Source organism: Merops nubicus, unplaced genomic scaffold (genome assembly GCF_000691845.1).
Source record: "Merops nubicus isolate BGI_N331 unplaced genomic scaffold, ASM69184v1 scaffold18515, whole genome shotgun sequence".
Taxonomy (NCBI): domain Eukaryota; kingdom Metazoa; phylum Chordata; class Aves; order Coraciiformes; family Meropidae; genus Merops; species Merops nubicus.
Genome location: NW_008609148.1, coordinates 39,181 through 61,751, shown reverse-complemented (window position 1 = coordinate 61,751; position 22,571 = coordinate 39,181). Strand labels below are relative to the sequence as shown.

The 22,571-nt window shown below is 52.5% G+C and overlaps 1 protein-coding gene across 1 annotated transcript; it reads right to left on the bottom strand.

Moving 5' to 3' along the window:
• Positions 1-3: 3 nt before the first annotated feature.
• On the bottom strand, positions 4-19,100 carry LOC103773156 (phosphofurin acidic cluster sorting protein 1-like; the record flags this gene model as incomplete). The annotated part of the gene is given in 17 exon segments (XM_008940514.1): positions 4-83; positions 165-319; positions 615-721; positions 2,110-2,214; positions 2,323-2,455; positions 2,579-2,666; positions 2,669-2,705; positions 3,011-3,082; positions 3,429-3,522; positions 7,482-7,633; positions 8,247-8,306; positions 9,054-9,134; positions 10,140-10,231; positions 10,368-10,530; positions 10,721-10,846; positions 11,215-11,304; positions 19,013-19,100. Coding segments are annotated over 17 exon segments (1,723 nt in total), but the record flags the coding sequence as incomplete, so codon positions are not given.
• Positions 19,101-22,571: the final 3,471 nt, after the last annotated feature.

The following is a 22,571-nucleotide window of genomic DNA, read 5'->3' as shown; positions in this document are numbered from 1 at the left end:
CAGCTCCCGCCACGCCGTGTCCAGGAAGAGAGTGCTGTACTTGTTGTCCACCGAGGCCAGGTACTTGGCCAGAGGGTGAGACCCTGCGGGTGAGAAGAGCGACATTGGCCCCAGGCAGGGGACCTCGGGGCGGTGGGAGAGGACAGCCCTGCGGTGGCTCTCACCCAGCGGGACAAGCAGGAAGCGAAGGTAGTTGAGCCAGTCGGGTGTCTTGCTGGCCAGCTGCTCCACAAAGAAACGGAGAACTACGCTCAGGTAGCTCTGGTCCCCCGCCACCACCACCTTCACTGGGGGAGGCATGTGGGAGTTACAGTTACAGCTGCCAAAGGGAGAACAAAGGAGACCGTGAGGGACTCAGTGGCTCAGCAGGTGGGGTGGGGCGACAGGGGACATGCCCTGCCAGGGCAACCAACCCAGCATCAGAAACCCGCTGCTGACAAGTGCCAGCTTGCTGAGCACTGCCAGGGGCACTGCCAGCACAGGGGTCCCCCACTTTCCTCAGGGCCTACACCTGCTCCTACAGCTGTGTCCGCAATCCCAAAGGGTCCTAACAAGCCCTGGGGGAGCCAGGGCCCTTCCCAGCACCCACCAGGCTGAGCCCAAGTTGTACTCACTATCGCTGGATGCGGGAGACAGTGGTGTTAAAGGCTGCCTGGATGTCTGCCACGGAGCACGTGGATACGACCAACTGCTTGTGTGCCAGGAGCTGCTCACTCACGTACTGCCAATGCAGAGAGAGCGGGGTTAAAGCACGTGGCTGGGCTGGTGAGCACCAGCTCATGCCTGCCCTGGCCCCTGTGCCCCCTGGGATGGAACTGCCACCCCTGTCCCCACCCATGCCATGTGGGAAGGATGAGACCATCAGGTCACTCCTGGCTCCATATTTGATCATCCCAGCTCCTCCCAGATCTCTCGCAGGGGCTGGCCATGCCAGGCCCTGGCTCTCGACTTTGAGCAGAGCAGTCACCACCCTGAGATAGCAAGGGTGTAACTCTCCCAAGAACCAGACTGTGCTCTTTGAGACAAGGGTTTGGTCCAGAGCCTCTGTGATTTAAATCCTGCCATCACACAGCAGGGCCCCCTAGGTTCAGTCTAGGTTCAGTCCCCCCAGCTCATTCCCTTCTCTTGCTCTCACACTGTGGCACTCCAAAATCCAAAAATCTGTCTCTTTTCAGCTATCTGCATGCAGCTGAACAGGGGTAAAAGAAGCAGTTGTGCTAGACAAGGGGGGTTAGAGGATGCCATGACAGGCTCTGGGAATGGGCTTTGCTCCTTTTTTCCTCATCAGGACGAGAGCTAGAGCTAGAACACGCCAAGGATGAGCAGTTTGGGTCAAGGCTCCACCACCTCTCTCTAAGAAGCCCTTTTTTTCTGCCACAAACCCTGTTGTAATTTTGCAGCACTGTTTCTGATGTCAGATGTAGCTGCAGGATCTCAAGGGGGTCTCACCAGCGCTTTATATAACTGCTGTTTGCATGTTAGCACACATGAACATGGCCCTGCTCACCTTCAGCAGTCAGCTCCTCCATGCATGGGGAGAGGCAGGTGCTTCTCAGGGGCTGGGCCCATCCTCACATGGACAACATGGTGATGAGCATGAGGCAGGAAGGCCTCACATGCCTCCCTGCCCAGAGTCTCCAGCTCTGACAATGCACTCAATGCTCTGAGAGCAGTGGGCTATGTTCTCTGAGTAGGAAACAGCACCTCTGCTGCTTCCCAGGGCCTGGTGCCAGCAGAGGGAGTCTGGCACCTTTGCCAGGGCATCCAGCAAAGCTCTAACCAAAGCTCTAACCAGTGTGGTCACCGGGAGCCAGGACCAAGCAGTGAGGGCACAATGTACAATTTGTTAACCAGCCCCCCTGGGCCTGCTCAAGGCAGTTGCTTTCAGGGTCCAGCAACGCTGGTGTGTGCACATGATGGAGGAGACATTCCAGACTCTTGTGCAGGTAGCTCAGCGCTGTGAAATGCACTGTCCCTGAAGGAGGGCCACAGGGGGGAAGAGGAGGTACCATAGCTGGTGCCAGTTTCCCTAAGACACCCTGCCACGGTTGGGAGAACCCCCTGGGAGCCGCTCCCCGCACGCGTGGAGCTCCCATCACACCTACTCACCTGCCCCTGCCACTCGGCGACGTTCACCAGCACGATGCTCTCGGGGAGCTGCTCGTCTGAGACCAGGATCTGGTTCAGCTGATCGTAAACAGACTTTCGGGGCACCTGCGACAGCACCACCGAGAAGGTTAGCCCCAGCTGGCTGCCTTGGCCCTCTGTCCACGGCTGAAGGTCAGTAAGAAGCCTCCAGGTGAGTGGCTTCCAGGGCCTCACCTGGGTGCTGTGCCACGAGTCCGGAGAGCTCTCGCTGTCCAGGCTGCTGGCACGGCCGCCCTGCCCCTTGGAGCTCTGCCGGTCCTTCACAGAGGTGCTGCGGGGACGCCACAGCTGCTTGCTCTCCGCCTTGCTGTGAGTGAGAAGCAGGAGAGGCCACACGGTTGAGGAAATCCCACCTCCACCAGCCCCCACTCGCTCCAGGGGGCCAGCACGAGGCCTCTCAGCCCCGGCATGGGGCACAGCCCTGCCTTACCTGGGGGACACAGCGCTGGGGAGCTCGGCTTTGGTCCCAGGTCCCAGCTGGGCCAGCCTGTCCACGCTGCCCTCCCTCGTGGCAGTGCGGGGGCCAGCCGTGAACACGGCTGCTCTGCAGCCAGCTCCTGAGGGCCACACAGTCACTTGGCACGCACCGCTCTCCCTGCCCTGCCCCCTGCACCCATGGGTGCCCCTGCCCGGGACAGGCCTGGTGCTCCTGCTGGAGAGCCGAGGCTGCACAGCCTCAAGCGGACTGGGCTGCATCTCTCGCAGACCATAACCCTCTTTCCACCCTTACTGCTCCCCAGCCCAACTTCCTTGTTCCCCACAGCCCTGCCCCCAGCCTGGTGAGCACCCCTGGTGTCCCAGAAAGCAAGGTGGAGCATGAGAGAGCTCCAGCCCCACCCCACATCCCACGGCCTAGACTCACCACTGCAGGGAACTCCACTCCTGGCTCTTCCTGCCGCTGCAGCGCTCCTGGCTTCCACTTGTCTGCCTCGCCCTGGGGGACAGGGAGTGGAGTCAGAGCAGGATGGAGCAGGATGGAGTGCCCTGAGCGGGGCAGCTGCCAGTGACCCACGCCTGGCCTCACAGAACACATGCTCCCACAGAGGAGCCCGGCGTCCCCCTGGGACATGGCCCAGAGGATGCCCCCCATCGCTACCTGTTTGCCTGTGCTGGGAAAAGAAGAGGAAAGAAGGGAAGGAGCAGCCCCAGGCAGGTGCTGCCAGGAGCTGTGGTCTCAGAGGGAGCTGCTGGCACTGCAGGGATGCTGGGCTGGCTGGGGAGGGAGTAGGGCAAGAGGTGGTGGTAGTGGTGGTGGTGGTGGTGGTGGTGGTGTAACTCACAGGGCTGCTCGACTCTTGATCCTGCCCTTTCTGGCTGTGCAGACTGCCGATCTCAGTCTGGGAACCAGAATGAGAGACTCCCTCAAAGAAACGCCTGCAGAGAAACAGACAGACGAACGGATGGACAGACAGACAGACAGACGGGAGAGAAAAAGGCAGGAATAAGAGAGGAACAAAGTCACCATGATCCCAGCACACACCTGCTGGCCTGCCCCAAGCACAGGGCACTGTGGAGAGGTCCTCAGCGGGACACGGGGCCAGACCCCTGCGTCCAAGCGCCTGGCAGCCTAGGGGCAAGACCTGCCAGCCCCACACACCACGGTCTGCTGCAACAGTGCCGGGTGCAGGGACAGAATGGGGCCACACCAGACAAACAGGGTTAAACCTCTGAACCCAGTGATTCGGAGGTGGGGTCCCTGTCTCCTAGGCAGCAGCAGTAACTGCTCTCTCAGGGTAAGGAACTGCCACCTTGCTCCATTCACTGGTAGATGGTCTCTGTCACCACAACTCCCAACACGCTGCGTACCCCTCTGCAGGACCACAGCTTCCACAGATTTCTCCTGCCTTCCCTTCTGCTCCCCTTTTTTCAGGGAGGGTTCCTTGCCTCTGATTGCTGCTGCTGCACACTTCCAGCAGCAGCTTCCACCATCCCTTTCTGCCTTCCCCTTCCCTGAGGCTCTTAAGATCACAGTATTGCACACAGAACCACACCTCAGACAGCATAGCAATTACCATAGCACCTAAATTTGCCTTTTTTTAGGTCTTTGAGATGAAGTTTTGATAGAGGTCCACAGTGCAACTCCAAAGTCCTGTACCCAAGTCACAACAATCAACACAGGAACTCCCTTGGGGCAGCAGGACTGTCTCTGCCACAACAGTCTGACCTTCCACATTTGTTTCCCCTTTTTACACACATTATTTTCCAAGGACCTCCTCCACATCCTGTGAGCTGCTCAAGGGCCAGTCTTTAGGAAACAAGCAGGCTCTGTCACTGCATCTCACCTGGCAGCGTTCCCAGGACCCCTGCAGCAAGTGCAGCCCATTTGCACTGAGGGACTTCCCTGCAGGAGATCTGAGCTAGCTTCCCTCTAGGCTGTATGTATGTATATATTTGCCCAATAACTCCCAGGAAAAGTTTCTCCTGATTTGTGTGGTGTGCAGGCAGGGATGTCAGGCTGCAGATTTCCAGAGATGGCCATTGAGGCATAGGATATAGAATAGTTCTCTTAGGACACTGCCAGACTTTCCATTGTTTTCTACTGTCCTCATCTGGAGATATCTGCAGCTTTCAGGACACCTATAGAGCTCTGAACATCCTGGCTGCTTTCCTCTTAAGGTGTTTCCTCATCTATACACAGCACATCATGCTGCCAGGCACAACAGTGTTTGCCAGGTTCTTTGTTTTTACTGCTCCTACAAGGACATTCCATCTCAGTAAACAATGGATCCACCACAGAGCAGCTCTTCAGCAGCAGTGTTTATGCACTGTCTGAGAGAAGTCAAGGATCAATTTTCCTCTCACTGGCTCTATGACCAGCTGCTTCATGACATGTTCATTTACCACAACTCTAGGTTTGGAGTCAGAATTGTGCCCTGGTGGGACATTTTCTCCAGGTTATACAGGGATAAATGATGTCTCCTGTTATGAATGCATTTCTGCTCTCTTCACCCCTCCAATCTCTGCTACAGGACCTCAGACATTGTTACCACCCTGTACAGTCATCACTCTTTTCTCAGCCAGTAATTTCAGTCCATACAGATTATTTCAATAAATTAAAATTCAAACCAGAGAAATATGTAAGTTTTCCAATATTTCTAATATTTCACCTCCCAATCAGCATCTCTCCCAAACTCCTCTGTACTGTCCCAGTAATCCCACCAGAATGTGACATACCCTTGGTGTCACTGGCACCTCAAAAAGGTAACTTTATCTTCTCCTTTTTCTTAGCCATTGGACGTGTCTAGATGGCACATACCTGGTCTGTCTTTCAACACCCCACTTAAATGGGGCCATCTCCCCCTTCCCCATGGAAGCTGTGTCTGGTTCTGCCCTCTCTCACTAGCAATTCATCCCTAGAGGATGTATGACACTGAGCACAGAGAGCCCCTGCAATTCTCAGCTTCCCCTGTTCTCCAGTTCAAAGGCTCTCCAACAGGCATGACTGAGTCTGAGTCTCAGCAGCTTGAGGTTTAGGTAAATCCCACCCTTTCTGCACAGTACCCTTCTGTTTTCAGTGAATCACCTTCTCTCCCCCCCACACTTTTCCAGTCACCTACGGACACATTTGCTCCTTCACCTCTCATCTTCAATTAAAGGCTCTGGCTGTTGAGGTCTTACCTAACAGCCTCAGCTGTAGCTCCAGTTTCTCCCCAGTGCAGGAGCAGCCTACAGCTGCATGGCCTCCCTGACTGGTAAAAAAGATGGCTATCTGCTCCCACTACTGGCCAATCCAGGGCACTGGTGACTGCTCGCCCTTAAGGTCTACCTTAATGCCACAGAGACCTTCACAGTGTCTAGCAAAGCTGTCTATGAGACTAAATAAATCCAACGTGAGGATCACACTTTGAATTTACAGGCTGGGTTGGAAGGTCATCACCAGCTGAGAAGGCTACAAAGGGCCTTGGAACCACAGAGTCTACACTAAAGACCTTAGCAGTCAGCTCCCACATCTCCTTAGAAAAAGTACAGACCCAGCAATGTGAATCCAAGGAAACACACACTCAGCACTGTCAGAAACTGAGGCACCAGAGAGCAAACCAAGCTAGGGACTCTGAACATGCCCAGAAACAGTCCTGGGCCCAACAGCTGTCCTACCAGAGACAGCAGCAACCACCCACAGCAGGTACAAGCACAAGTGAACACTTACTCCAGGATGCTCTCCCAGTGACCAGGTGTTTGCAAGCAGGTGCTTACAGAACCAGGATGGGGTTTTGAATACTCTCAACAGAACTTCCTACAGTTTACACAGTTTTGCACAGTTTGCATACATAGACCATTATCTGACCACAGAAAGATCTTCCTCCCACAGCAACTTTGTTTCCTTTCATGACAGACCACGTGAAACTCCTTTTGGAGTCCAAGCAGACCACCTAAGCAGCTGCCCCTTGCCCAAGTGCCTGCTGTCTCACAAAGACAGTGTGGGTTAGGGGAAAACATGACTTCTACCATGTTCCTGTTTCTTCCCCAGTGCCCCATGGGCTCCTGAATCCAGCAGACTTCATTTCAAATGGTTTGTCTGTGGCAGACTGAGTCTACTACAGACTCACTAGAAGAGTGAGTACTTACTGCCAAGGGATTCCAACTAACCCAAATTATATTTAAATACCAAACCATATAAACAATAACGACAAGTGAGCTTGGCTGGCCTAGAAGAGACTCAGCACACTATGAAGCAGACAATAAAAAGCAACTTTCTCACAAAAAGACAGCAGGAAAAGAGAAGAGCCGTGAGCAGAGAGGCGAGGTGAACACAGGTGCCATGGGGGAAGAGCCTGGCTTCACTGCAGGCGCACTGCAGACCCCCGCGCCACCTCAGCGGCGCCTGGCAGAGCAAGGCAAGCCTGGGGCTGGGGAACAGGGTGAGGAATCTTGCTGAGGGTTGCTAGTCACGTGGCTCCACAAAGGGTGGGAATGCAGCGTGCAGATTTCACAGGGACACAAGGACTGGCCCAAGCAGTCACAAAGTGCTCCAAAGACAGGCATGCTTCAGTGTGGAGAGCCCTGCGAAGGCCAGGACTGTCGGCAGGAAGATATGAGAGCTGGAAGGGTGGAGGCTTAGATCAACTAAGTGCTCTTCCACCTGATCAGTGTCAGATGCTGGGCTGGCAGGACATTACATGAGACTAAACGTGAAGGAAGCCAGTTTCAATGGGCACTGTTGAGTTTATTAAACAGGACATGCAAGTGAGGAGCACAGTGATGCCAACAGAAGATGATGATGGGAGTGTAGACAAGACAATGCCTGCATTAGCCCAAGCAGCAGAACAGTGTCAGGGGGCATTTCTCCAGGTCTCAGACTGTGCTGCTGGTCAGTTACTTCCTGCCATCCTTACCTCAGTGTGGGCTTGGGTGTGCTGTGCACACTCTCATTGTCCTCAATCTCCGGGCCACTGTCACTGTTGTTGCACTCTTCCAGGCTGTCATAGAGTAAGCCCAGGTCTTCCTCCACCTCCTGGGTCTGGTCTACAGGGTCAGAGTCCAGGACCTGTGGGACCAAGCCCAGAGGGTAATGAGGAGATATGGAGCCACCTGTATCCCAGACCAGGCACTCGGCACACCACAGCACTGTTCTCACCTCACGGAGCCAAATCCAGGCTATGGGAGAAGCAATGCTGTCACTGGGCCAAAGGAGGGTGCCATGAACATGACATCCAAAGGAGTCTCAGACACCCATCATACTTTTTGAGTTCAAACACCTGGGAGGACCTCACTGGCTGTGCTATACACTCAGTGCAGGCTCCCAGCCGAGGCCAGCTACCCCCAGGCTGATGTTAATCTGCTCTGTTATGAACAGGATTGCCCCTGCAATGACAGCACCTGGGGCAGAGTCAATGTGTGACAGCACCTTCTTCCTCTGGCCCCTCTCCCCAAGGGGAAGGTGTTTTTGATTTGAGCGGGAGGCTCAGAGCTGCCTTCTTGAGGCAGACTCCTTTGGAAAAGCTGAAGCCCAGCCTGTGCCATGTCTCACACCACCTTCAATAACACCCCTGAACACCTGCAGCTCATGCCTTGTGCTCCCATTGAGTTGGAACCAGCACTCTGACACCTACACATCTGCCGGAGATGCTGCCAGGTGGGGCAGCCCTCCCACTCCTTACCTCCTCTGTCACTTTAAACCTCTTCAGCAAAGCCACAAATTTCTGCTTGAAGTTTGGTTGCTAAAACAAAACAAGGGAAGAAAAAAAAGATCAGCAAAACTATCAAATGACATCCAAGAAGAATGACATGCAGGCCAGGGTTGCTCTCTTTAACATGCCACCAGCTCGTTTCTGGATCTACAGGCCCGAGGTCAGCTATGATCTCCCTTGCTCTTTAAATTTGCTGTAGGATTCGGACTAAATCTGGGCTCTGCAAGAAGCTGCTGTATCTGAGCATGAGGAACGATGCAACCCCTTTTCTCCCCAGACCATCTGGTTGAGGAACACTGCCTTCAAGAAAAGACAGGGAACAAACTCAGGAAGAAGGTGCCCAGGGCCTTGCAAGGCTGAAGTAGATGGGGATGAGGAGATGCTTGGAGAGCAGGGGGCTGGCAGGGCAGCTCCCCAATTCTGCTGACAGGCAGAGGAGCTGCAAAGGGTTCACTGTTCCTTGTGACAACCTTTCCTTCTTCAGGGAGGGGAAGAGAAGAGACCATGCCACAGCAGCAAGTCAAAACTGGGCTGCACACAGATCACCACTGACACAAAGCCAGGCTAAACAGTGCAGGGCACAAGGTGGGGTACAGCTCTGAGCAACAAGCTAATGCATTAACTGCAAGAGGTCTGTTCCTTCATCTCAAGCCAAGTACTCTCCCCTGCTCTGCACCAGTACTAGCATCCCCCTAACCCTTCTCCTCACTCCCTGCAGGGAGAGGAGGAAGTGAATCCCTTCCATCCCTTCGATCACACTGTAAATGCTGACGTTACTCTGGTCATTGATGTGGTTCGGATCATTTTCCTCCTAGCCTTCTTAGTTTTCCTCAAGTCGTCCTCTTCATCAAACAGATCCTGCAGGCAAAAGGTCACATCACATCAGAACAACTCAATGCAGGGAGCAGCATCTCCTAGGAGATCCTCTGCCCCACACTTGCCCCCTGTTTTGAAAAGCTTTGGTCCACTTTGCTCCCAGAGTCTTGCTTCTCACTTCTCCCTTGCCTCTCTATGCAGCTCCTTCTCCCTCCTCCTTAACACAGTTCCCCAATAGACCTTCCCCAGAGCATTTGCCCCCAGGCCCCTCCAGAGCCACGTGTACCAGCAAGATTCAGAGAGACAGCAGTCTTCTGAAACAGTCCTTGTCACAGCCTAAAACTTTTCTCTGCACTCACCAGCCTCCCTGTGACATATGTGGTGTTCTGCTCTCCCCTCTCCAGGGTTAGCTCAGAGGTCGCAGCACCTGAGCTCACAAAAAATATTCTTCCAGGGCTCAGCCTCAGCAATACACACAGCTCCCAGGGACACAGATGCCCTGATGTGTTAGCCCAGCATGATGGGACAGGGAATATGGAGGATCCTGAGCAGGGGTTTGTCCCTACACTCGAGCAGCACGCTATCACAAGTCTTTTTTGGCCTTGAGTGTAGGCAGCACAAGAGGACAACAAAGAGCAGTGGCACAGCTCAACACAGGGCTGAGACGAGTCTGCCACCTCTGACCATTTTCAGACCCAGACAGTACTTCTTCCTAAAATCTCTTCTCTCTGAGAGCAAGGGCAGCCTCTGGCCTGTTATCACAGGGAGACAGGAGAGAATCATTGTGCAAGACGGAGGGAGCTCAGCAGGGGGTTTGTGTTGCAGACTAAACAGCTCCAAGGACAGATGAGTGAGACCTATCACCCTCCAAAGTCCCTTGCCTCACCATGGACCTTACAGCAGCCCACAGTTCTTCCTGCTGTCAGGTATTGGGGCTCTCTGCCCCAAGGGAGATGAGAGGGCCCAGGGTGACCAAGACCCTCGACCCCTGGCTCTTGCCCCAGAAATGGGATCAGGACATAAGCCACTTCGCCAGACCTCCCTTACCTGACCCTGCACAGCATCATCACTGGCTTCCTGCTCCGAGGAGAAGCTGTCATCCTCTTCCTCAGAATAGTTATCAATGTCCGGGGAGCGATCTGAAAGCAGACAGTGCAGATGCCCCAGCTAAGCATGACACCTGTGGTATTGCTAGCAGATGCCTGAGGTTTCACTCTGTCACCCAGGTCCTGCCACAAGCACCTGCCTGCAGGTCTGTGATGAGTGCTAACCCACCTGAAGCTTTGATTTTAGGACCTGAGGGGATGCTCCCGTCTTCATGATCAATGGGCTGACTGGACAAAGAGTAGATGCTGATTTCAGCCACTCGGATATTCATGTCCTTCATGTTGCTGTGGAGGCCCAGAAGCTGCACGCCATCCGTTGGGTGCTGCATCACCTAGGCAGACAGACAAGCCCCCTGACAGGGTGACACAGTGGCAGCTGGCAGCCCTCCCCCTCTGCCTTATAGCTAGCCAAGAAGCCAAAGCACTCCCAGCACCAAAGGCCCGCCAGCTGGCCCAGCTCCCTTCCCAGCCCTGGCAGAGGGAGGCCGTGGGACGCTGCCCTCTGCTCCCAGCGTCCCGTACCTCCGCCATGTTGATGATGCCCACGGCAAGGGTCTTGTAGCCCAGGATCGTGCGGTTCTTGTATCTCTTCCTCCGCTGCAGCATGATCTGTAGCTTGTTGCCATCTCTCTTGAGGAAGTGTGGGTACTGAGAAAGGGAAGCACAGGGAAGATGGCAGCATGAGGGCAGGGTTCTGTGTGACACACAGAGAAAACTCTCCCTCAGTGCTGATGTACGGCAGCACCTGATCTGCTGAGCTTTGAGGTGCCCCTCCAAGGCACCTGCACTACACATCATCTTCCAAATCCCCATGCCTGGCAAAACAACCCCTGGAGCAATGGAGCAGCTGGCAAGCAGCACGAACCCGTGCTGCTATGGTCTAAGCATGGGCAACCAGAGGAAGTCCCTCCTCAGAGGCTGCCCCCTTCACACTGAGCCCCCAAAGCCATGCTTGCCGAGAAACGGCAGGTGAGGGGAGCACCAAGGAGCACAGGGGACCAGGCAACACCAGGTACCTGCAGTGAGAAGGTCAGCTCCAGCTCCGTCTCCATCAGGCCACCAGGTGGGAGGACGTATTCATTTGATCTCAGGACTCGCTTTGAACCCTACAAGAAGATGGGTAGATGCACACAGCTAAGCTGCAGCATCTTGGCCACAGACTCCAGCGCACCACACGCACAGGTCCATGCCCAGGAGTAAAGAGCCAGTGCCCTGACTCTGTTCTGTTCCACCTTCCAGAGCCAACTCACACACACCAGTCACACTCCACAACAGCCTGTGGTTTTCCCTGAGCTGCCAAAGGTCCCTCCTCTTTGCCCATCTGCCACGTGCTCTCCCAAAGCCTGCTCTGCTTGATGTGGCTCCTTGCACCTGGAGCCCACTGGGGGCTGTGGAGGGGAAGTGGGAGCTCTGCCAACAGCACCAGCAGGGGAAGGAAAGGGTCCCAACACACCTTTTTCCTAGCCAGGAAAAGGACAGGTCCTGGAGCACATCTCTGCCCTCCAGCAGGCAGACCCAGCGCAGACCCCTGCCCAAGCACAGCAGGCAGGATGACTCTGCTGGGACCAAGGCAGGATGTCGCAGAGGAACAGGGGTCGCCCCACTTGCCCAGCTTGTGTCTCATAAAACTTCTCTTCATCTTTTTCTCAGGCAACAGTCTTTCTCTCTCCACGCACACAAGCAGCTTTTTGTCCCAGTAGGGCAGTAAGAGAAGCACTCTAACTTCTGTCCTGTCGTTACTATCTCCACAGCTTGGCTGCTGACGGAGACACTGAAAGAGCTGGGGGAAGAAAAATGCTGTCTGCATGGACCAGGCTCTTGGTCACAACTCCCACACCTCCCAAAAGACCCATGCCTACTGGCTGTGTCCCCACAGGACTGTGGGACCAGCTCCAAGTATAAAATAGCCCATGATGGCTCCTCACACTCTCCTGCCTCCCTGTGAATGGGCCAGCAAGCTGAGACGTTGATGCAGGGAGGCAACAGGATAGACCAGTATGGCTGTTCTTGCAAACCAGTTACCACTGCTTTTCTAAGTACTCCATCAATTAAACTGTGGGCTAGTGAGCAGATGGGTCAAGCTAACCAAATAGGTGCAGCAGTCCAAAGGGACCAGGTCCCACTTCATTTATGTTGCCCCCTCCCAGAACCTCACTGCATCCCCACACAGTTTCCAGCTTGACCCTTACAGTTACTGTGGCCAGCAGGATCCTAAGTTGGCTGTAGCCAGAGGCCCTTCAGCAACTTAGACAAATCTTAGATTCAACTAAAGTTAGAGCCTTGGTGAGGTTAGAGGCCTCAGCTCTTCATCTGCCTTGCAAATGGGACAGTATCCCGAGAAGTCGTGACATGAACATGCAGATGGTACCATAAAGAAGGTCACAGCTCCATCTCCTCTGCCATCAAAGAGAACAGCAATGGGCACAGATGTATTTCAGCACCCAGCAAGCAGCCAGGAAGCCTGCTGATGGGAACTTCAGCAGGGTCCAGCAAGCCTCGTTGGTGCTGATATGAGGCCTTTCTTGTAATTCCATTGCTGCTGTTATCCATGCTAGCAAGGAAAAAAAATAACTATAAAGGGGAGGCAAAAAAGGCCTCCACATTTTGCAGTGCTGCAGCATTTCACTTCCCACGGGTACCCAAGCTCTATGGAAACCCTCCTTGGGCCTCCAAGAAGCCCAGTCTGAGCTGTCTGCAACACTGTTCCCAGAGAGTAAAACTGAAGAGAAGGTGGAGCTCAATCCTTTCAGCATCCGTGAGCTTTCCTAGCCACGAGTGCACTGACCCTCCCTTCCTGAACTCTCCTTTAATAAGAGATGTTAAGTGGTCACTATGACAGTGACTATTTACATTTGCACATTTACCATTTGGGACTATCCACCAAAGATTTGTTTTTTGAGGTCACAGCTTGAGTACTATGCTTAGGTTTGGGCACCAGAGTATAAGAAAGACACTGAGGTGCTGGACTTGGGCCAGAGAAGGGCAACAAAGCTGGTGAAGGGTCTGGGGAATGTGTTTAAGAGGAGTGGATGAGGGAACTGGGGTTGTTTAGTCTGGAGAAGAGGAGGCTGAGGGGAGACATTATGACCCACTACAACTCCCTGAAAGGAGGCTGTAGTGAGGTGGAGGTTGGTCTCTTCTCCCAAGTAACTAGCAATAGGACAAGAGGAAATGGGCTTAAGTTACTCCAGGGAAGGTTTCAACTGGATATTAGGAAGAATTTATTTTCTGAAAGAGTGGTGAGGTGTTGGAACAGGCTGCCCAGGGAGGTGGTGGAGTCCCTCCCTTCCTGAACTCTCCTTTAATAAGAGATGTTAAGTGGTCACTATGACAGTGACTATTTACATTTGCACATTTACCATTTGGGACTATCCACCAAAGATTTGGTTTTTGAGGTCACAGCTTGAGTACTATGCTTAGGTTTGGGCACCAGAGTATAAGAAAGACACTGAGGTGCTGGACTTGGGCCAGAGAAGGGCAACAAAGCTGGTGAAGGGTCTGGGGAATGTGTTTAAGAGGAGTGGATGAGGGAACTGGGGTTGTTTAGTCTGGAGAAGAGGAGGCTGAGGGGAGACATTATGACCCACTACAACTCCCTGAAAGGAGGCTGTAGTGAGGTGGAGGTTGGTCTCTTCTCCCAAGTAACTAGCAATAGGACAAGAGGAAATGGGCTTAAGTTGCTTCAGGGAAGGTTTCAACTGGATATTAGGAAGAATTTATTTTCTGAAAGAGTGGTGAGGTGTTGGAACAGGCTGCCCAGGGAGGTGGTGGAGTCACCATCCCTGAAGGGGTTCAAAAAAGACCTGGTACCTTGGTACATGGTTTAGTTCTCATGGCAGTGTTGGTTTGATGGTTTGACTTGGTATCTTAAAGGTCTTTTCCAACCTTAATGATTCTATGACTCATTAAAATACACGTACTGCTGCAGTTATGCTATTTCTGTGGCAGAGTTACAGCAAAAGAAAGGTGAGGACAGTCTGGGGGGCACATCCAGTGAGTGAAGGCTTCCTCAACATTGCTGTCCTGTGTGTTACTGCTGCTGTGGAATTTACACACCCAGCTCCAGACCGAGGCTCTGGCCCTCAGTGAAACCAAAGGACTGGGACAAAGGCTGGTTCACTATCACAGTGCAAGCTGAAGGGAGCAGCAGCAGAGCCCAGAGACTCTGAACAGCAGCACTTGTTAGGTCCAGGCCAGTTGTTTGTGGGTGCAATGACCTGGGAGGCTACAACCTGGCTGAGCTCAAGTTCTAAGTACCTGGCTGGTGTGGTCACATGAAGGAAGAGAGACCTTAATGTCTGAGCTCAGCCAGAGGACCAGCTCCCAGGGCACCATGGAGCATAGCACTGGGAACACGGGGTAGAAAAACTGCAAACAGATGAGGTACAGTTCTCTCAGCAAGGTAAAGCCACCTAAAGCTCAAGTTCAGCCTGCAAGGTATGCCGGGTTTCATGAAATGGATGACACTCATACCCAGGAGGGAACGTGGATCACCTTCAGGAGCAAACCATGACCCAGCAGAAATGAACATTGCTCCAATTAAACGGATGAGAAACTAGCATCTGGGGGCTACTATTTGCCCATCTGTGACAGGGAGTTAAGAACCATTTGGGATTTCTAGTAAAATTGACACAAACCCTCATGAGGTTCAATAAAAGCAAAAGCCAAGTCCTTCCCTAGCACACCCTGTGACTTTTCTGCCTGGGAAGAACTCCAGGCAGCAGAACAGGCTCTGCAGAAAGGGACTAGGGGGATCCCGGGAAACATCAGGTAGATGCAGGTAAAGAAAAGAGATTCTTTCCCTCTGTTCAGAACTGCTGACAACACAACAGGATTCCAGAGCCAGTTTGGGCTCTCCAGTACATGACAGACATGGACAGACTGGAACAAGTCCAGCAGAAGACATCAGCACAATCAGGGGCTGGAGCACAGGCATACAAGAGAGGCCAAGTGAGGTGGGTTTGTTCAGGTGGAAAAAGAGAGGGTGAAGGGGTATTTACTGCTGCCTACAGATATTTAGCAGGAGGGTGCAGTGAAGACAGAAGGGAAATTCTCTTAGAGGTATACAGGGACAGAGTGAGAAGCAACAGGGATGAGCTTGAATGTGGGAAATTACCATGAGATGCTGGGGTATTTTTTTTCCTCTGTCAGTGACATCAAACATTGTGACAGGACACAGAAAAACTGAGGGTTCTCCAAGCCTTGAGAAATTCAAACCTCAGCTGGACATGGCCTGGAGCACCTGACGTACCTCAGCTGTTCTGCAATTCAGCTGATGTTAGGCAAGACCAGCTTCTCATCAGAACAGCTGAGCATCACCATCAGTACTACAGGAAAACTTAATATCAGACTGTTACAGTGAAGCTCACAGATGACAAAGACTGTCAAGGAAGTGAAACGCCATAGGGAGAGGTTGTGGTCACAGATCTTCATCACCTCATCATTCATCCTCACTACCTAACAGACTGCTTCAGTCTATTCAGACTGAAAACATACAGCTGCTTTCACTACTATACACAAGCACATGACGCCCAGGCCTGGTTTGCAAGGTAAAATCCCCAATTTCCAGTATAATCTGTCCTGATGGGTCTTGTTAAAAGACCCACAAGGCTGAGGCTAGAGGAGCACACCAAACCTGGAGAAGGAGAGAACTAACATAGTATAGGAGACTAGGCCAAGACAAACAGCAAAGCAGTACCCAGAATTCAAGCTAAACGTGCATTTTGGGAGAGAATAGTCCACTAAATATCATCAGAAAATTTAGTTGAGAGGTAGCTGGGATTGCTCAGACAGGAGCGGAAACTCCTACAAGTGGTTTCAAAAAGATTAGGAAAAAAAGCATGAGAGAGGTGTAGACCAAAAACTCTGCATGTACCTTCCACGAACAGCAAGAAGGAGAAAAAAATCCCAGTTCCTGCAGGGAGCAAGGCCAGGGCAGCAGGCAGGGCTGGCAGAGGCAAACGAGCTTCTCAGCCTGGCCTGTTGTGTACCACACACCCTGGTCTGCTGTGCCGGGGCTGCCAGCACCATCCCTCTAGAGCAGCACCAAGGGTTGAGCCTGAGTCACCATCCTGCAAGAAGCTGCAGGAGGATCTGCATCTCTCCCACGCCAGCTCTCACAGGAGCTGAAAGCTGGGAGCACCAGAGCTTGTCGTCTTCTGTCTTCGATTGTTTCCTCTACTCACAGCTCAGGACTGGGTGTTTCTGAGTTATAGTACATCTCTCTGCCAAGAGGGAGCACCACCTTTCCCTTCACACCATGATCAGTTATGATGCCAGGACAAGCTATCTGCAGCGTTATAGAGCTGGGCCAGGCACAGATGAATCTTTTAATGTCATGCTGAACAATACACAGAAGGAAATGCTCTATGACAATTCCAGTTTGTTAAAACAAATAATGAGGGATAAAGGTTTAAAAACTGCTCAAGTGATAGGAGAGTAAGTCCCCTTTTTCACAGTAGATCAGACTTGATCTCACTGGAAGCCACTGAACATCAAACATTCAAATCCCCTCTGAGAAACAGGTATGTTCTGTAGACATAGAAAGCACTGGGGCTTTTATCTTGATGCCAGCCCCACTCAGACAGGGTCAGAGCTTTGTTTCCATGCAATCTGCCTTTCAGAGCAGCAACTTCCTTAACCCAGCAGACCTACCACTGAAATTAAGAAAAATACAAGTCCCCTTTCCACTAGTCCCCAGCTGACCCTTTGGGAACTTGATGGTCCTCCACAAATTACCACCAGCATCAGCTGTTTCCACCTAAAAGATGGAGATGGCAGCACTCACTGGGCAGCCTTCAAATAGATTCTTGCTAGTGTGACTCATCTGTTACCTAGGAGAGGAGCAGGAGGGATGGATCCATCTGAGACCATTCTGTAGGCAGGCTGTGCTGAAGCTGCCTACAGATTCCATCTGCCTTCCAGGAAGGCTCGGCAGCCCCCAGCCCTGCCAAGGTGCCTGGTCAGGCAGGTGGCACCAGCCTGCGGACACTCACAAACCCACCCAGCTCCCCCAGTGAGTGCTGAGCCACAGGGTAATGTGGGCAGAAGCATTCTCCTCCAGTTTCCTTCAGCTTTGCAGGGAGCCTACAGCAGCATACAGCCCTGAGTACATGGCCATGCAGAGAGGAGGTGACCATGTTTAAATGAAGACCCTGAATGCAGCCTCCGTTCCCTGTCAGAGAAAGAAGCCCTACACAGAAGAGTCCTGTGGCCCCAAAGAGCCACTGCTAAGGCCTGTTTCTCTCTCCAGCAGTGTGCAGGGTTGGCCCGTGGCAGGGATGAGGGTGATCTCTCTGAAAGAGCAGAAGTTCTGCTATGCAGCCTCTTCCACAGTCTCCCATCCACAGTGCATGAGAGAGGGGGCAGCTGAGGACACAGATGCTCAGCACATGGCAGCTGCGGCACAAGGAGGGCTGCACGGGAGCCCAAGGTTCCCCAGACCAGAGAAGCAGAGCTTGGGCTGGCAGTACAGGGAGATGAAAGGAGTGAGGGACCAGCCTAGTCCCCCAAGCACCCAGCTAGTTCCCAGCCCCTGGTCCTGTGCTGCTGGCACTTGTGGCCCGGTCTTGATTGCTCCCACACTTCCAGGGGCTGGGCAGCTCTCTCCTTCCAGGTTGTTCCCTTGCTAAAGCCTGCAACAAAGGGGCACACAGGGCTTGGGGGCCTTGGGGCTGAAAGCCCAGTGCTCTCAGCTCTCCTGAACAGCCCCAAACACACAGCCATGGAAAGGCCAGCAACGTGGGACACAGACCAACAGTGTGTGAACCCCAGTGTCCTCCTGCTGTCCTCACTCCAGGCCCTGGGATTCACACATTTTGCTTTCAGTTGTTTCTGTGCAAGTGAATCAGATCTGCCATGAAGGTAAACCTTGTCTCCCAGAGCTCCACTAATACTGCAGCTTCCAGTACTAATCCAGGATTTAGATCCTAATGTGTGCAGCACGAAGAGCTCCGTGGGAGTGCAAAGCTGCAGAGCTCCTGCCCCATGATGCTTTCAATGGGATCAGCAGCTTTTCTGCCAGCTGACAAGAACGAAGGAAGGACACCAGCATCCCAGCTGGGTTAGGGGAGCTGTGGTGAGGACAGCATACTCAAGAGGCATCTTGTTTCCATGCTGTCCTTTGGCAGGTGGAAAGGATGTGCCTGCACCCACATGGACCCATCCCTTCACCACCGGCTGCAGGCAGGGAGTGGGGAGGATCACACATACCAGCATGGCAGCAAATTCCCTCTCCCCTGGTGACAAAGAGCCTCTCCCCTCCCCCCTGCCTGATTCAGAGTGGAGGCACCAGGCCTAGTGGGGGCACACAGAGAAAGGGAGGGGGACAGCAGAGGCAGCAGTGGGATCACACGGGGTGCAAACATCAGCAGAAGTCACGCACAGAGCCACCGATCCCTTGCGCCTCTCCCTTCCCACCCTTCCCTCCCCAGGGAGGGCACCCAGATGGAGGGCACTGCCAGAAGCCACCCAGCACTGAGCCCTTCTGAAGGGCCAGGGACGGTGGGGTGGGGGATGCCACGCTCGGAACAGCAGCTCGAGAGGAGGGCCTTGGCTGCAGGAGGCAGGGAAGCAGATGCACTCTGTCCCAGCACAGAGGCCTAGCCAAATTCATCCCTGGCACCAGCACCAGCGAGCTTGCTGCTACCCCCAGGGCATCACTCCCACCTTCCTGAGAGCCCAAATCTCACAAGGGTGCTAACCGAGACAGAAGCGAGGGGTTGGCACATGACACGGGACATGCAGACCAGCACTTCACGGGAGGCACCAGGATGGGCTGGGCACCACCAGGCAGCAGCAAGGAGAGGAGCCTACCTGGATCTTCACAGCGATAAGCACAGAACTCAGCTCTTTGTCCAGCTCTTTCAGCACCGTGAGTTTCTTCAGCCGCAGACTGCAGAGCCTGTAAGACAGAGAGAATTGGATACATTCAGGTACCACCATCCCTGGGGCCCTGCCACATGGTACCCAGTGCTCGGAAGGCAGCCTGGACGCTTGGCCCGGCTGTGGGCACAAGCTTGGCCGAGGAACATTGGCATTCACGTGCCACCAAGACAGCCCACGGGGGAAAAAAGGAAAGAAGGAAAATTAACAGAGCTAAAGCAGGCTTAAGGGATTAGCGTGCGACAGGAAGTCCAACAGCAGGCCACGCAGTAGAGATCCCTTCCCAAGTAGGACTGTTGCCAGCTCTGCTTAAATCTACCTTGGACACAGTGCTGTTTATTTATAAACCAAAGTACTTAAATCTACTCTTATCCTGGACTTAGTTAAGGCAAATGTTCCCATGCAGACATCAGAACTCAGCCCTTCTCTTGCACGGTACCACACAGAGCTGACTTGGGAAGCTGGGAGGCAGCAGCCCTGCAGGGAGCCTCATACAGCAGAGCCACTCTGACAGCCTCAAGTCCTGAGGACTCAGCACGGTAAGTGGCACTTCCAGGAAAAACCCACGAAGGAGCCTGAGGCGGAGTGAGAACAGCTATTTTTGCTGCTCAAAGGATTAGTCAGTGCCTGTGAGACGGCCGCACACCCTGACCTCCTGCCTGGCTGCCTGCAGCAGGACTCCCATGGAGACTTCTTGTGCGGAACTGAGTGTCAGGGAGCACAGGCCAGACACATTTTTACGAGCAGTGCTGGCACTCATGTTTTGCAAGCCAGCCTCTGTGCTCCACACTCCACATCTGCATTGCTGCAGCCAGTGGTACCCAGGACAGCAGTGCACCTGAGATTTAGGGCACCCTTCTTGAAGAACAGATGGACTACTACTACGTACTTTCTGTCCGACACACCGTGCTCCCTGAGGGCCAAATCTATTCCCCTCTGCTACTTTTTTTTTCTTTTTTTTTTTGTCTTAAGGAAATAAGAAACAATGCTCTTCCTTTGCTAACATACAGCAACAGCACAGAACAGCCCAGAGGTGGAATGATCCTGGGCAGGAGGAGGGCAGACAGCCACACTGCAGGGCAGGTTTAGCCCTTAGCAAGCACTTACCTCTTACCACATCCCTGCCCTCCCTGCTAAAATTATTTTAGCCGGTGCAGAAGGTTGGTGGATTGTGCCTGCAACCCTGCTGCTCTGCCTTTTGTGTTTGGATAGCAGAGTATGGTGGATACCAGAAGTTGGGAAGCTGGGAATGCAGGCAAGTTCTGCTCGCCTCTTTGGTAAATGGCCTGGATCCCTTCAGTCAAAGCCAAGGCTACAGCCTCCAAAGCATCCACACTCTGTGCACCCCAGCACTGCAGTCAGTGATCCCACCTCTGTCCACCCTTCCCCTCTGAGCTGCTGCTGGTAGGAAGGGAGAATCCGTACCTTCTGGGGTAGGCTTCCTGCTCCCCAGAAATACTTAGGCAAGGTTATGAGTGGGCTGTGAGCAGTGTGGTCAAGGACAAGGAGGACAGGACTAAGTGCTAGCCAGGAGGATGGAATCCAGCAACTACACCAGATAACTAAAGAGGAGCTTGCAAAGAGGCTAAGCTTAGCAACACCATCACTAACCACTGCTAACTTTGTCCCTCATCAAGCCACAGAGAAGACTGAGGCTTGAATATGTACAACCAGGACAGAACATCTGCTCACATTTTTCATAAAGCACTGATCTCGTCATGGTAGTTGCCTGTATAGAAAAGTTACCTCCCAAAGATTAAAACTTCCATAAGGCTATCCAGTCTTAATTTGAGGATATTGAAAGATGATAATTTTACCTCGCAGTTGTTCTCACTGCAAAAACACAATCCTTATCCAAACTAATGCACTCATTAGCTCCTTCATGCTCCTCTCTGAGGCACTCTCAGTACCTGGTATTTTATCTTGGGGAAGAGTACATGCATACTGAGCAGCTCTAATCACTTGGGCAGATCTTTCATCTCTGATAAGGAACTTTAAAGCTCCTTTCTTCTCTTTCTGCCCCTCTCCAGTTTCCAAGATCTCTTTCATGCAGTGGGAGATCCTGTACGCTGCTGCTAGTCCTGCCCACACCACACGCAGGAAGGTGGTTGTCCCCTTGCACTTACTCCCTACAGCACTTAAAGATCTCACTAGCTCAGGCGTAGCTTGTACCCTGCAACACCAACCCCTTCTCAAAACAGTGCTCTCTAAAAGACCACTACCCTTCCCACGGGGATTAGCACACATGTTCTGGAGTCTAATTGTACCTATTTGTGGCACAAGAGCACAGCTTTTAAAAGGGTGCTCCCTAGTAGCTTGGCTGCCTATGGTGACCCTACTTTGGGCTGATACTTGACCACTCCCTCCACCACCCAGACTTGTGTTTAGTGCCAGTACTGGACAGCAGTGGGTCTCACACTAATCCCTGCAGATTTCTATAGGACAGGATCATTCCACAATGATCAGAACCTCTGAACACTTCAGCCAAAGCCCACAGCAAGTACCCCGTAGACTTGCCCAGAATTGATCACTGCGTGACTCCCCCAAGTCACCAACCAAATTTTTTGGTCGGCAAGTTGTAAGTCTGAATCTACTTGCTCATATAATTCATCAGAATAAGTAGCAACAGCTCTTGATTTGTGGAACTACTGCAAGGGCTTCCTCTATATTGAACTGTGGTGAACATGGCCATGTTCTCTGATAGCAACAGTGACTGAGAGCAAGAAGGAAAATGAGCTCCAACAGGACAGCTGCCTGGAACTCCAGTACTCCTATACTCCACGACTGGTTGTTTACTAGTGAGAGGCACTCACCCATTTCCTGGTCCTATCTTCAAAAATGCTGCCTTCTTGCCACCATGAACTGGGATGGTCAGTCAGCCAAAAATCCCCTTTCCTTGACCATAGCTTTTTAAACACGGAACAAAATAAAGCAGCTCCTATTTTTCACTCATTCCACTCTTACCTGCTTATGCAATCAGGTACCAAGCAGGAGCCACCACCCCCTGTTAAGATGATGGTAACAAAAAAGAGCACATGCCCATAAACACGAGCACACACATCCTGGTCCAAAACACACAGGCACACGCTCTCACCCAGCCAAGCAAGCTCCGACTTTGGAATTTAGGATTCTGAACTGCAAGTAATTACATCAAAATATGATCAAAATTTAAAAAAAAAAAAGAGAAAGGAAAACAGAAACCAGAAACTCACTGAGTTAACTGTCTAATAGCATTAAAACCTCAGAGGTGAAATTTTCTAGAGTGTGGACATTTCTAGAGTATGGTCTGAGACACTGAAGTCATACTTTGAAAATACACCAATTTTTTAACATGTATTTATTTATTTATTGCCTGCTCCAGGTTGCAGCATACCAGCTGTTTCCTTCCTCTTGAGTTAAATGATGAAACTGGAGTTTTTGCTCTGAAGCCTGATGAAATAGAACGCTGTCACCAACTTGGTCTGTGAATTCATCTTGAAAAGCAAAGCTC